Genomic DNA, 14,275 nt, shown 5'->3' with positions numbered 1-14,275 from the left:
TTATCTATTGTCATCTTAGCCTTTTCACCAGAATAAAAAGCCAACACTAATAAATCATAGTTAAAATGACTTATTTAGTCTGAGAAATGGCTCGCTTGTTACAAGAAACTGAGAGAGAAAATGATTAAATGTAATTAATTCATTAAGCTGATTCATAACATAATGCTTCCTTGGTGTAATTTTGTAGTTCAGCATTTCAACAACATCTTAAAGACACAGGAAATTGAGGCAAGTGAAACATGAAAATAGCTGAGTTTCAAGATACGTTTAAGAAGACAGAAGCATTGTACTGACATGGTGACTTGCTGTATCGATGCAGACAAAGACCCACACGTGTGTATATATAATTATTCAAGTATATGATGATTGGAGTTGACGATTGAAAGACAATGACAATTCATACCATGAACAGAAATGACTACTTTCCATATTAAACCAAAGTATAGTTCTTCTCAACAACATCATTGTGAGTAATTTGTCTAACGTGGAGAAGTGAAGCAGGGCATTACATGCATCTACTCTGGGTGTTTGTCTTATGATCTGCAGATATTTATGGGTGAATTTTTTCCCTTAAAGGGACGGTTCTCTTTCTGGTGTTTTTGATAATATTTCCGTTTTAGTGCATAGATGACAGTTTTTGTCTGTGATGAAGGATACTTTAGATATTTACAGTAGTTTATGACCTGTCAGCTTTGCAGTGGAATTAATATTATTAATATATTTTACCATATAGTGTCAGTGGTCACAATAACGCAGGATTGCCAAAACGCAAGAAATTAAAATACACTGCATTCTGTAAATGTAGAAATTCCAGAGTCTTTTTTCAAAAGATTACAAGTGATGGCTCAGACTTGAACCACAACAAAATAATGACTCCTGTTTTTCTGAGCAAATCGTTTTTTGGTGTCTGACATTTGTGTTGTTTATTGATCATACTATTCACACAGCCATTGGTAGCATTTCGAGACTCAAAGAGAAAGCAATTCATTTGAATGAAAAGTCAAAAACTGGATGCCATGAGCTAGCTTGCTCAACTTGAGTAAATTAAAGCAGAAATCGCTCCCAGGGTTTTTTAATTATTAGCCCATGTGGCAAAAATTTGTTTTGATCAGAATGGCAAAGCATTATTTGTAGCCTACTTCATTTCACTCAAAGTAAGATAAGTTTAGTTTTAGAATTACAATTCACATTTTCTCTCGATCGCAACCTTGCCACAGGATGGATAGATAATTAATTACGTTTTCTAATCAAGGTCTTCCAGCACGAGCTCATTTTGTTTTTTTCCACCGTGTATACCTTTACGCTTCCTGTTTTCGTGACTGCCAGATTTGTGAGGCTGGACCTCCACAAAAACACGGTTATGCGTCCTCCTCTTTGATGCTCTGCGATGGCTCCGCATCTTCAGGAAGCAGAGCTGGAACCTGAAGGCCGCCTGGAACCCACGCCTGAAGTTCTCGTTGAAGTAGCCAAAGATGAAGGGGTTGACGCTGCTGTTGAAGAAGGCCAGCCAGTGGGCGAAAGGGAAGATGTAGACCGTCACCAGGTTGAGCTGGCTGGCGGTCAGGTTGCTGTAGTCCGTCAGGAGCATCAGGGTCCACAGGGGCAGCCAGGTGACCGTGAACAGCAGCGCCAAAAAAATCAGCATGTTGATGACCCTGATCTTCTTCCGGGAGACCCTGTGTCTGTCGTCGTCGGCGTGGGCGTCCCCGACGGAGGCGGCGGACCTGAAGAGCTTGAGGGCGATGCAGGCGTACGTGATGATGATGAGGGTGACCGGCGCGAGATAGATGTGGGAGAAGAGCACCGTGGTGTAGATCTTTCGCATCTCCTTCTCGGGCCAGGCCTCCCAGCAGGTGTAGAGCGGATAGGTGTTGTTCTGACTGTCCACCATGAAGTGGTACTCATCCCTGGAGACGGTCAGTATCACTGCAGATGGACACATGATGATGACAGCCAGGGTCCAAATAAACGCAATGGTGACAGAGGCTTGTTTTTGGGTGAGCTTCTGCTGAAATGGGTAGATGATACACCGAAACCTGGAATACAAGAAGGAGAGATGTTTATTCCACCTCGGGGGTTGGGGGGGGGGGGGGGGGGGGGGGGGGGTGTTCATTGGTGCTATGCATCATTCTTCACTTATGAATTTTCAGGAATACTGTTTATTTAATTCAGGACAGCAGGTCTGAAGAACATTGTTGTATTTTATTTTTCTTACAGAGGATGATGTGAAACCCAAATTCCTGACTCACTGATAATTAAAGATCCCATGGCACTTACTGTAAATAGTACTGGATTCCCTAGGGTCCTGGCAACATTCCAAACCTGGATCCCTCAACCAGCCGCCTAATCATATCCCACTTTAATTGGTTCCGTCGTTTCCTCCCACTGTACAGCAGCTAATGTATGCTGCTGTCCTTCACGCTGGTGGGTGCTAAACATTGTTAGCAGTTGTGGTGACTTCCCCCTTTACTCTTAAAGGGTGCAGTTCATTAACAATAAAATAACGTTATATTTCCACTTGCCTGCCGTGCCGTCTATCCATCCAAATAGTTTCTCCGTGATTTGACAAGTTATTCTAAATATCTGCTGCAACTCATCCTGATTCAACAGACCTCAACGGTGCCAATCTTTGTGGCGCTCAAAGTGCCAGAAATTTCCATTCGAAAAGCTCAACAGCAATACTTTCCAAATATAATGACACGGTTACTCACGAACATCGACAGACTTTGTGGGGTTTCATCAAACACTGCTTTCTACAGAATTATACCAAATGTGTATACCCATGCAACCGCTCAAACAAGGCACAGCGGTATTCTGGGGCGCAGTGTCGACATCGTTAAGACGAAGAATGTTTTCAAAACAATGTTGACACTGTACCCCAGAATACTGGCGTGCTTCGGTTGAGCCGTTGCACTGATATTCAGTAGGCTACAGTTAGCGTACTTCGGTAGAAAGCAGCTTTTGATGAAAATGCACAACATGGTCTGTTGATGTTTGTGAGTAACCGTGTCATTATATCTGGAAAGAAACATTGCTGTTGCGCCTTTCGAATGTAAATGTTTTGGCAATTTGAGCGCCACAAGCGCTGGCACCATTGAGGTCCGTTGTATCAGAGTGAGCTGCAGCAAATATTTAGAAAACTCATGAAATCTCAGCGAAACTGTCTGGCTGGAGAGATAACTCTGTGCACGTGTAAATATTGTTTTATTTTATTTTTGGGGTTAACTGCCCTTTAGGTGCTTTGAGATAATGAGATAAAGAGCACTACATAAATGCAATCCTTTATTGTTATCACTGTAAACAGTAGCAGCAATGAAATCCCCTCATAATTTCAGATAAGATTAAAATGTTGATTGTATGCCCCAAAAAGCTATTTAGATTTTGGTATTGTTGCATCAAGTATGGATGTGAAAAACATTGATGTTACTGTTGACCAGGATGCAACTATTGACACACACATAAAAAATATCCAGAGTGGCTTTCAGTTATGGAACTTAGCACAAATTAGGTACCTCCTTTAATTAGGGGATGCAGAGAAACTTATTAATGCATTTGTCATGGCTAAGCTAGTTTACTGCAATGCCCTGCTATCTGACCACCTTAATAAGAGCCTGTAGTCATAGAGTATTGTGGGGAAGCATCCTTTCCTGATGGTCACCCGTGAACTGCTGTAACCCCACTTTTCCTGGACTGACTCTTGATCAGTGGGTAGGGCTGTTTCCCTCTCATGACTGCATACTGTATGCGCTCAAGCTCTGTCCTTTTAGTTATGCAGCTATAGAATACTACTGGATGGGCCACTTGTTGGCATAATACCCAATTGGTGTCAGTGTCGCTATGTACTGCACATCCCTAACTGCCTGCTCAAAATTTTTTCTCCCAATACCGGGGGCGGGGCATGTGGCCCGAATGCTGTTGTCTGGCGCCGCCCACTGCTGCCACCTGGCCTCACCCACTGTCCCAGCTGCCACCTCAGGGCTGCCACCTAGCTGCTGATATATTGCTTAACATGAACAATGACTGATTTAAACCCACAACCCCGTGCTGGCCCAACCCACCACAAGGTTTTTTTTTTCCCAATCTGTCTAATCAAGGGGGTTTTCCCCTTGCCACCATTGCCTTAGGTTTGCTCTTGTGGGGGTTTAGGCCAGGGTCCATTGTAAAGTGTATAGTGATAGATGTTTGTGAAATGCCCTATGCACATAAATTTTATTCGATTTATTGTAAATAGGGAGAACAAAGAACCTTTCCACTGCAATGGCCACAAGGGTGAAGACAGATGCTGACACCGATGCTCCTTGTATTAGGCCACTCATCTTGCAAATAAATATATCAAACGGCCATCCTGTAAATCCAGAAGAGAAATATATTCCACAATGCTATCATAAAACATACTTAGCACACTGTTCTTCAGGTAGTTTCTAAGGTAACTGAATTAATACAAGGTAAAGTACATTACACATACATTGTAACATTCCATAGGTGCTCTAAGTCAAAGGGAAAAACAATTTCTTTTGATTGTATTAGAATGATATTTCTGAGATGTGTGCAAAGGCCACTATATATTTTACAACAATGCCTCTACTGTACCGGTAGTACAGCACCGGACTGTGCAAGTGGCGCAGATGATGCCGGCAAGATCACAGGCATCCAAATTGCCAGAAGGATTGCTATTTAGAGGAATGGGATACGCTGCTCACTGAATCCTCTGTCTCTGGTAGATGCTATTGCTCATGTTGTGGTCCCTTCATTCTAGACACCATCGGTGCTGGTTAAATAAGACTCGATCCTTATTGTAGAGGCAACAGGGTGCTAAGCCCAAGTCCGTTCGCAGCACCACTGGGGTGCTCCCTTCATTTGTGACAATGTTGTGTTGCAATACAGTTTTTGTTTACTTCAACACACATCCTTTTTTTTTACCTACCTGTTATTAAATTGTCCATAAGGGTAATAGGCAAGCAAAATATGCCTACAAGGAGATCACTTATGGCCAGATTTAGAATGAAAATGTTAGTGACAGTCCTCATCTGTTTGTTCTTTAATAAAATGAAGCAAACAACTATGTTACCAGTCATGCACAAAAAGAAAATCAAGATGTAGGCGAAGATAAATATAATTGCGACAGGGAGAGAGTGTTGGTAGTATGTGGAGAAAGTGTAATTGTTCATGTCCTGCAGGGTTGAACCGTAGTGTCCTTTTTTCCAGTCCAATGAGCTCATGTTGGGAGATGGAAAAACAGCTGAGCCTACAACAATGAGAAAGGAAAAAGCATAAGCCTGCATCTTTATTTTCAGTTTTACGGCACTCAACTATTTTACCTTGAGCTGTCGATTAAAGCTTGTCGATGGTCTTTACAGAGATTGACACTATCTAATTAGCATGTTTAGAAATCACAAAATCTGCAAATGGGACTTTCAGACACAGGAAAGAAATTAGAAATCAGCTAATTTTGTTGAGAATGAAACATCCTTTACCCGAGACCTGTAATTACACAAAGAACCTTCTTTTTGTACAAATGTTTTAGCAGGATATTTAAAAACTCTCAGAATCAGTTGTGGAACATTACACATGACAACATACTGAACACTGTTCCTCCGCACCTTATTTCCCCCCGATATTGCTTGGAATGGAGTCTGATGTGGAAAGGTCAGAGGACTAATCAGTGCAACAAACTGTAGGTTTGTGAAAATCTGCAGCTTCGCACAAAAATCCCATTTGCCAAATAAAATGCTGAAGACGTAATGAGTAATACGAAGATTTTACACCACCTGTAGACAGCTGAAAGTCTCTCTACCTCAGCTGCACAAAATACATGGAGCATGTGGACTGTCGTATGCATATTGCACATGTAAACACATTTTAACAATTGCATTGTTGTATTGACTCGCGAACTACCATTACACTACATCAACTTCTTATTACCAAAAGTAAACAACCACGTATCGCATATTGCTACATTAAATTAAAAGTAATATGCCACATCATATAACTTGTACATGCACGCCCATTTTTACAGATGCGAAATTAATAGAACATGTTGTAGACAAATAATAGTATTATTTAAAATAAAACAAGTAATTCTTACCTTGCATATTTCAAAAATATCTGATGTGCTGGTCTGAAGATGACAGATCAAATTTTTTAAAATCCTGTTTCTTCTTAAAATATATATTCTCAACAGTCTCAAGAAGGTATCATAAAATACAGAAAAAGTAGCATAGGCTGATGTCATTTGAAACCTTGACATAGTAATTTTCAAGTACGAAATAAGGGAAATATCGATTTCTCATTGCGTCTATTTATGTCAATCCATGTCATTGCGTCAGCTCAATATGAACGAAATCATGCATTTTACTGATGTGCTTGTACAAAAATATGAAAATATCAGCAGTCTACTTTCTACCTTCTTTCGCGATCAGATGTACCGCGAGTTTGAGCACAGCTTTTTAAAAAGGCTACGTCTAGAGCAGAGCCCCTCCCCTCGACTACTTCAGTTGCAAATCAGACAAGGGGGATACAGAGTAGTCTCAAGAAATTTCCACGCCCTGTCAGCCCTGATACTGATCAACATAAGTGCTATTTAACTTTTCGTAGATTTACAGGCGCTTTCATCTTCAAGTTGGGTTTTTGTAATGTCGGTTAATTTGCGTTACCCTGTATTGTTCGGTTACAAAAGAGCTTATAATCAGTTCTTCCAGCCTGATTTAAAATTGGCTACGGGTCCTGTTTGCCAATTTGACGCATTCCGCTCAAGAATCCTCAAAAGGTCAGGCCGCCAGCTATCTTGCAACAAAACTTATGTCTTTATACAACGACGTTTATATACAGACTATGACACACCCTGGAAAAAAAATCCATCCAGGCAATATGTGTGATTGATTGTTTATACTCAATATCATCTACAAAATTCTCAACAGTCAGCAGTTTCTTCCAATGATTGGAGTTGATGCATTTTCTTTCCACGTTTTGCTCATTTGGCAAATGCAACAACAACAGTAGTAATAATAATAATGATTCCACAAATTCCTCTTATCATACAAAAAACTCACACCCGGTCATCTTTCATAATAGCAGATGGGTCACTGAATGGAAGCAACACTGTAAATTTTAAGTAACGTAGCATTTAATGCTGTCCAAATGAGGCAGGATCTGGAAGAGCTATGGACCAATAGTTTAATTTCCTCAGGGGAAAAAAGCACTGTTCATAGTACTTTCAAGTACTACAGTCTAAGTCACCGTACAGGTCAGCCATTTGAGTAATTAACTTACTGGAAGAGGACACTTCAAATCCCGTCAATCCGCTGTAACTCTCATAAATGTACAGACTAGAATTTATTTACAATTGCTTTACAAAGGTACACTAATAATGCTGTTCTTTTCAACAGACGCAGATGAGGACTACCATTAGAGGGCTTAAGGACTCATCTGTTCCAATGACATGAAACTTTGAAGACTATATTATACCATTTATACCACTTACCATCAAGGGAAATATTTAAATGCGTTCAACATAGTACTTAAATGGATTATGCTGAATGCATTTTAGTAAAGGCTGCTGACCACTGTCCTGTTGACAGAATATAGAAACTGGACCAAATTAATGGGCTAGGATTTTGGCTAGGAGGATTTGAGAGTGGCATTGCACATCAATGTATCAATGTATCACATCAATGCAAATACTCAATGTATTGCAACTTGCAATGACAAGCACTGCCACCAAGCACAGTCAATCATGAGATTTAGAGGTAGCATGTTTCCTTAAATATATTGTGGTTACTCTGTTACTAAAAATCTGATGGAAATCACCAATGCCAAATGGCCAGTTGGATAATCAGCTCATAGAAGTCATTGCTTTTCCCATATTCTTGCAGGATAAACTTCAGCTGTAGGCTGTGGGCTTTGATTTCATCATTATCTTCTATACAACCATGTGTACTGCATAGTATGCCCATGAAAGGATTTAATGCAGTATTTGCAATATGTACTCAAATGTCGTCACATTCCATTTATAAAATCATTGAATGCACCAGTCTTACTATTTCTGAAAAAGAGTTGCGTCAGAATAATGATCATTGTTGAATGCTTGGGAAATTGATGCTTAAAAACTGAGAGACTCCAGAGAGTATAAAGTTTCGAATATAAAGTTTATACAATACATAGAATTTGCATTATTCCACCCAAAAGGCATTCTTATTTCATTGATGGTTAAAAGCTCAAATTTGAGGATTGATGGAAGCTAAGACATTTTTGTCCACAGGACTGGAGTTTGAGAGATTTTCTCATCTGGTACTGTAAAAGAAATGAGCAAAATATTATGAAGTACTGTTATGACATAGCACCAACTTCCTTTTCTGACTCACATCAGTAACTAAATCTGAAATAACAGGGTTCTGCCTCTAACTGGGCCTTCTTGTTAATTTTGTTACAGTTAATGGATACCATTATCATCTCACATCTGGTTCATTAGACCAATAAGGGAAAGAATACCTAGAAACGTTATACCATAGCAATGGAACCCAAAATGCCACCTTCTGACAACCGATAGACAGAGTTTGTAATGGAAGTTGTCACAACAGTAATGAAGAATGAGAAAAATTCACCCTTGCTTGGAAATTATTTCCCCAGTATAATTCTGAAATCCCTGGAATTTTAGGTTTTAACAGTCATATACCCAAGGCCCCTTTTGGTCTGAATGAAAATACTGTCATCTGGTGAGGTCCCGAAAATCTGCATTTTTCAGAGTAATAACTGTCAGTCTGAATAGTTCTTTATGCTTTCTTAGCAGCTGGATGTTTTTTTTTCTTCTGATAACCCCATTCTAAACTTCTGGAAGACATCTGGTGACTGAACAAATATGCAGCAGCTAATATAAGGAACTGAGAATTCCCTTTCACTATAAGCTATTTAATTAGTTTTAGAGAAGAAGCCAAACAAAAAATCTATCCCATCAACATTTATGATTATGGAACTCTGTTAGGAATTGTGTGCTATTGTGGTAGATACTGTGTGGAACACACACAACAAAGAAAACCAATACTGTTTGGAAAGACAAAGGGAAACAGGTTCAAAAGGATTTGTGTTCCAGGAAATGGATGGTGAGAATTATTACATTCATACTTTAACTGACCATGTCATTTTGCTTAAATAGAAGAATGAGTGAGCAGAATATTAAAAGAAATTGGTTCGCCAATTCATGCAATGATCAGATATCATTGTCACTGTATTTAGGTATGTCAGATAATTAGACAATTAATGCAACAAAAAATACACATATTATCACAAAATGAAAACAATGAAAATAGCTATAAAAACCGTGCCAATATAGCACAAAACTGAACTATGTGCTATATTAAATTTATTGAGGGTCCCCCAGTGCATAATTTGTGACACATCAAGTCAATATATCACTTCAATTTAAAGTTTTCCATTCTCAATACCCTCAAAATACAAAATATCCATTTCAGGCTGTCAATGAAACCTCTCTAAGAATGAACACTTCCTGTTACATTCAGCAGCCTGGGAATATCCTTAGCATAATTTCCATTTCTAGGTGATGCAAAACAAATTCAAATATTTTGGAGTTCAGGTTTACGGATAAATTCAATGACCTATTCCAAAATAACTTCCCTCTACTGTTAATAAAATTAAACAAGACTTTTATCACTGGACTCCGCTTCCATTATCATTATCATTGTCCATTATCTGCTTCCATTATCTTCCCCAATTTTCAATTCTACCATTGGGCAGCTGATCTTCGTACTGTTACAGTACTGGTCTCTTTTATGCTCACTACGTTGACCCTCTGAACGGTTGCAAATTGAATCCTCTTGCTGCTATCTTGCCTCCTTGTCGGCACTTATGCGCTCCCCTCTTAATTACCCCACCTCCTCATATGCTCATAATGTTGTAGTAAGAGCCTTTCTTAAAATCTGGAGGCAGTTCAGAAAACATTTTGGTTTCCAGAACCTCCCCCACCTCTGCTCCATTGGTGGATTAGATAATGCATTAGAAGATAATGCATTTCTAACTTGGTTCAATCTGGGTATCAGAGCACTCAAAGACTTGTACTGTATATTGATAGCCCTTTTGCATCATTTCAGCAACTAGCAGAGAAGTATTTACTCCCCAAGAACCATTTCTTTAGGTACTTACGAGCCCACAGCTTTGCCCTCTGCTTAAATCCCCAATTACCTTCTCTCCCAGAGGCCACAGTATTAGATTTGTTAAATTTTTTCCTCTACCCACACCAAAACATTGATTACACAGCTTTACGCTTTAATTTACTCTTTACAAACTACTTTAACCTAAACTAGAGATCAATGGGAGGAAAGATTTGGGAAAGGAATTTACTGAGGAGGAATGGGAATTTTGTTCATTCATTCTCAGTATGCGTAAGATATGGTTTAATCCAGGGAAAACTGCTATTGGATCAAGGTCAAGCACTCAAAAATTTACTAAGAAATAGATCCAACATGTCACCGATGCCAACAGGCTCCTTGCATATAGCAAATAAAGCAAATTTAGTATTTGTTATTTTTATAATTTTTTAGTAGGCCAAATTTATTTATCTGTTTCTATTTGTTTTAGTTAATCTGTGATTCTGGGTGGGGGGGGGGGGGGGGGGGGGGGGGGTGAGAAACACAAAAATCACCTAGAATGTCCCATGATTACAAACTAACATTACCCCCAAAAAAGCATCCAATACTTCAATACCATCAGTAAACAAGCTACACATTTCCAGGATATTAGTATCCGAGTGGTATTTAAATGATTTTCACTTTCACATCACCAAGCAATCAATCAATTTATAATTACACCAGCTGACACCTCCACTTCACGTGTCATTGGCCATGTTAGCAGGAGAAAACCTGAATCACACACGCAAATCATTCATAATATGTTGAAACTGAAGTTCATCCACTTAATATAATTTTCATGGAGCACTATTCATCAGGTAGCTGGGAAGTCTTATATGAAATTATGTACTTGCCTTTGAATTTTGAAGTTGTAAAAGGTCTCCAGAGGAATTAACCCCATCTTTTTTAACCTCCATTTTTTCCTGAAACATGCTAGTAAAATAAAAAATACATGCCAATTCATGTTTCCAAGACTACAATGATCAGTTTGGTGACAGCAACCTTGCGTTTCTTTGACCCAAAAAGAAATTACTATTGTTGCAGACCAGTCCCTGCATCTTTACCACAATTCTAGAACAAACTCAAACTATGGAAACACTATCTACCCATCTACTCTGTTTCCTATCTCACAATCCCACCCTTTCCTGAAATTGATGGACTTAGTTACCCTCTCAACAAATTCCTCCCCTTGCCTTTCCAGCCTACTTAGCACCATCTAGTCACTGCCAATAAACAATCTTACAAAGATATATTAAAAAAAAAACATCACTCTAGATCATCAAAGTCATGTCTTGCTCAACTGTATAACCTAATGGTCACATACATCCTATACAACAGACAACCAAATCCCATGAATATGGGAACACCACAGTGCATTTGTAGCACAAAAATGCATTGGCCCATCCACTACCTAGCCAAGCTATGCATCGGTTCTTCCACAAGTTCACATTCTCCTTGCAGGTTGCTGTACAACTGCTCAGCTTTAAGCTGACCTGTGTGATTGTCTACATGCTCACAATGAAAATGCATGCAACTTGCAATCAGCTTATTGCAACAGGTAGGTAGAGATTTTGAGGTTTTGGGTCCCAAGTGCACATCAGTCCATCTATTCCCCAGCTGACTGTGCGCAAAATGAGAAATGTGCACAGGTTTCAAAAATCCCAATATTTTACAGATTCATTGCGCCTCCTAAACACTTTAAGGGGCCTTTTCTGACAGCGGACAGCTCGCTGGTTGATCTGTTCCAGAGAATGAGCCAATTCAAGTTGTTTGCTTTTCATTTTAGGATGTTAAAATGAGCGCGGCAATCAGCTGAAAGCTGGAAGCTTGCACGTCTCCCTGCAGGCATTCTGACTCGATGCCAGAAAGAAACATTTACAGAATTCACCTGTCACCTTTTTCTTTTCATTTGGGTTGTCCCTTTGAAGGGTTGTCAAAGGCAGATGACACAAGGAAGAAATGCATTGCAGGAAGACGCAGATACATGAAATTGCCACAGACATCACAATCAGAGTCAAGGCTGTCATCTGAACAATCCACCTCCTAGCGTTCTGTCTACTGCCTTACAGGATCAGTCGCTTTATTTTCTAACTTATTTTCTAATTTGCCATCCCATGCACTGCTTTATTGCATCTGTGAAGCCCCAGAGACATGAAGGGAACGCTTCTGTCAGTCCGTGCCATAATTAAATTTGCCAAAGGCATCAGTTATGACATTTTCTCATGAGCATAATGCAAGTTCAAATGCCAAGGCAATACCTTCCGTCTAAAAGTAAAACTCTGTGAAACTGTTACATAAGTAACCAACAAAGACACACTTCAGAATTTCACGGCTCTTCACAAATGTTTTTGTTTTTTTTAACATGGAAAAGCCACTATTGCAGAGTCTTGCGAGCTACAGTATAGTACATAATGTTGTTTTCTATACAAGGCCCACAGAGCACACCTTCCTGACACTTGCACTAAATTATTAATGAATGTACATGTGTGGAAAGAACCCAATAAAAACTGGAAGGCAGAGTAGTTATTTTGTGCTCTGGTATTTTCAAGACTTGCTGTTAAAGGCCATTAAGTTAATTTAAATTTATCGTCTTATTTCCTTGATAGCTTAATTTTGGACTGGTCGATGGCAAGGTTGGGCTGGTTGTGTAGGCATTGTGCCATTTGTCATTGACTGTTATCACTGTTTACTCTCTCTTTTTACATTTTTCTTCCCTACTTCTGTGCTATTTTTGTGTATTTCTGTTGTGATTCTTATTGCATGTTTGTGTTTTCATTTTATATTCATAATGCTGCAAAATTAAAGTGATCATGGTTTTTGTGAAGACAGCCAGTGGCAAGCAAGCACATAATTTATATCATCACATAATGACCAAAACTGAATTTGCCAGTACATTGGATTTCATCATACTTATACCACACTAATTTAGCCATGCAAATTTCACGTGATCAGCTGTGGGCAGTGCTTGTTGATTTTTCACAGGCGTTCCTTGGCTTTTGTGGTGCTTTGTATGGATGGAATTTAGGGTGAAGTTACAGCCCCTCTGAGGTGGAAACAATAACCAGCGGTCTGAGTCTTTGGCATATGATTTTCATTGTGAACTCATTCAAGCTTTCGCTTCAACCTGGCTGGCCAGACTGTGGAAATGCTGCTATTGTGATTAAGCTGCGGCCACAAGTGGGGTTGCTATGGCAGCACCAGTGAGTATAATTTAGGCCCAGCCGCAGCGCGGTCTAAACAAGCAGTCTGACTGATGATGAGCTATCAACAGGGAATGTGAGGCAACCGCAATGATCTAATAAAGTGCTTGCTGTGTTGTCAAATCAAGTTCTTAATGAAAAATAAGAATCCCATTCAAACCTCGCTGAAAGCTTTAACATTTATCCATGTATCGAGAGTGACCACAAATTTACAGGCAATCTATGACGGTAATGAATCTGATGAAGCTAGAACTGAGTTTAGTGTGCATTTTAAATGGATACGATGTAGTATCGTGTAACAGAATGCTTCCTATGCAGTTTCATTGCTATAATATGCATCCCAAGTCCCATTGGATAGGGTGGCACCCTAATTTATTGATTATTTATTCCCAATTCCTAATGAGTTTTCATTCATACTTACTAGTGATCACCGGATTGATCTTTTCAAGAGTGCATAATTTCAGCGAGTCTCTCAGGGAATGTGTAAAATTTGTTTCTACCCAAATTGATACTTCTCAAATTTTGCAGTTCTCCTGCTGCATCCAGTAACTTTCGGAAAGACAACTTCAAATAAATACAATGCATTTTAAACCTGGTGAGCATCTAGTCTACTCACTGTGGTCATGAATGATCCAATGGCAATTACTGCAAAGAACAAGGATTCCCCGTGTCTAAAATTCAAACCTAGCTATCGCAATATGATGAATTCGCATCACCGTCTCTCATCTCAAATGTGTGGTGGGCATTCTGGCACAACATTTTGATTATCTGGTTACTGTACCAGGTTTTATAAATCTTCGTATTTGTGCGATGATTCTGGATGCTATGTATTCTGCATGTTCATTATATATACTGTAAGTGAAATGTATACAGTACAACAGTTCCACTTCCAGCCCAAATCATTTTTGATGACTCTAAAGTTGCATGGTAACTATGATT

At 39.3% G+C, this 14,275-nt stretch overlaps 1 protein-coding gene across 1 annotated transcript; it reads right to left on the bottom strand.

Moving 5' to 3' along the window:
* Positions 1-255: 255 nt before the first annotated feature.
* Positions 256-6,405, bottom strand: LOC118219897 (neuropeptide FF receptor 1-like). The gene is made up of 4 exons (XM_035403388.1): positions 6,086-6,405; positions 4,925-5,245; positions 4,246-4,345; positions 256-2,036 (listed from the first exon to the last, which is right to left on the bottom strand). Exons 1-4 carry the CDS (start codon positions 6,090-6,092, stop codon positions 1,244-1,246), a joined length of 1,221 nt encoding a protein of 406 aa, XP_035259279.1. The 5' UTR covers positions 6,093-6,405; the 3' UTR covers positions 256-1,243.
* Positions 6,406-14,275: the final 7,870 nt, after the last annotated feature.

This window comes from Anguilla anguilla, chromosome 2 (genome assembly GCF_013347855.1).
Source record: "Anguilla anguilla isolate fAngAng1 chromosome 2, fAngAng1.pri, whole genome shotgun sequence".
NCBI lineage: Eukaryota > Metazoa > Chordata > Actinopteri > Anguilliformes > Anguillidae > Anguilla > Anguilla anguilla.
This window is presented reverse-complemented; position numbering and strand designations above follow the sequence as displayed.

What these genes read in the sequence shown, in the direction of transcription:
- LOC118219897 (XM_035403388.1), bottom strand. An exon ending in TATGGACAATTTAATAACAG is followed by an intron (nt 4,346 to 4,924) that starts GTAGGTAAAAAA and finishes CTGGATTTACAG; the next exon opens with GATGGCCGTTTGATATATTT. An exon ending in GTGGCCATTGCAGTGGAAAG is followed by an intron (nt 2,037 to 4,245) that starts GTTCTTTGTTCT and finishes CTTGTATTCCAG; the next exon opens with GTTTCGGTGTATCATCTACC.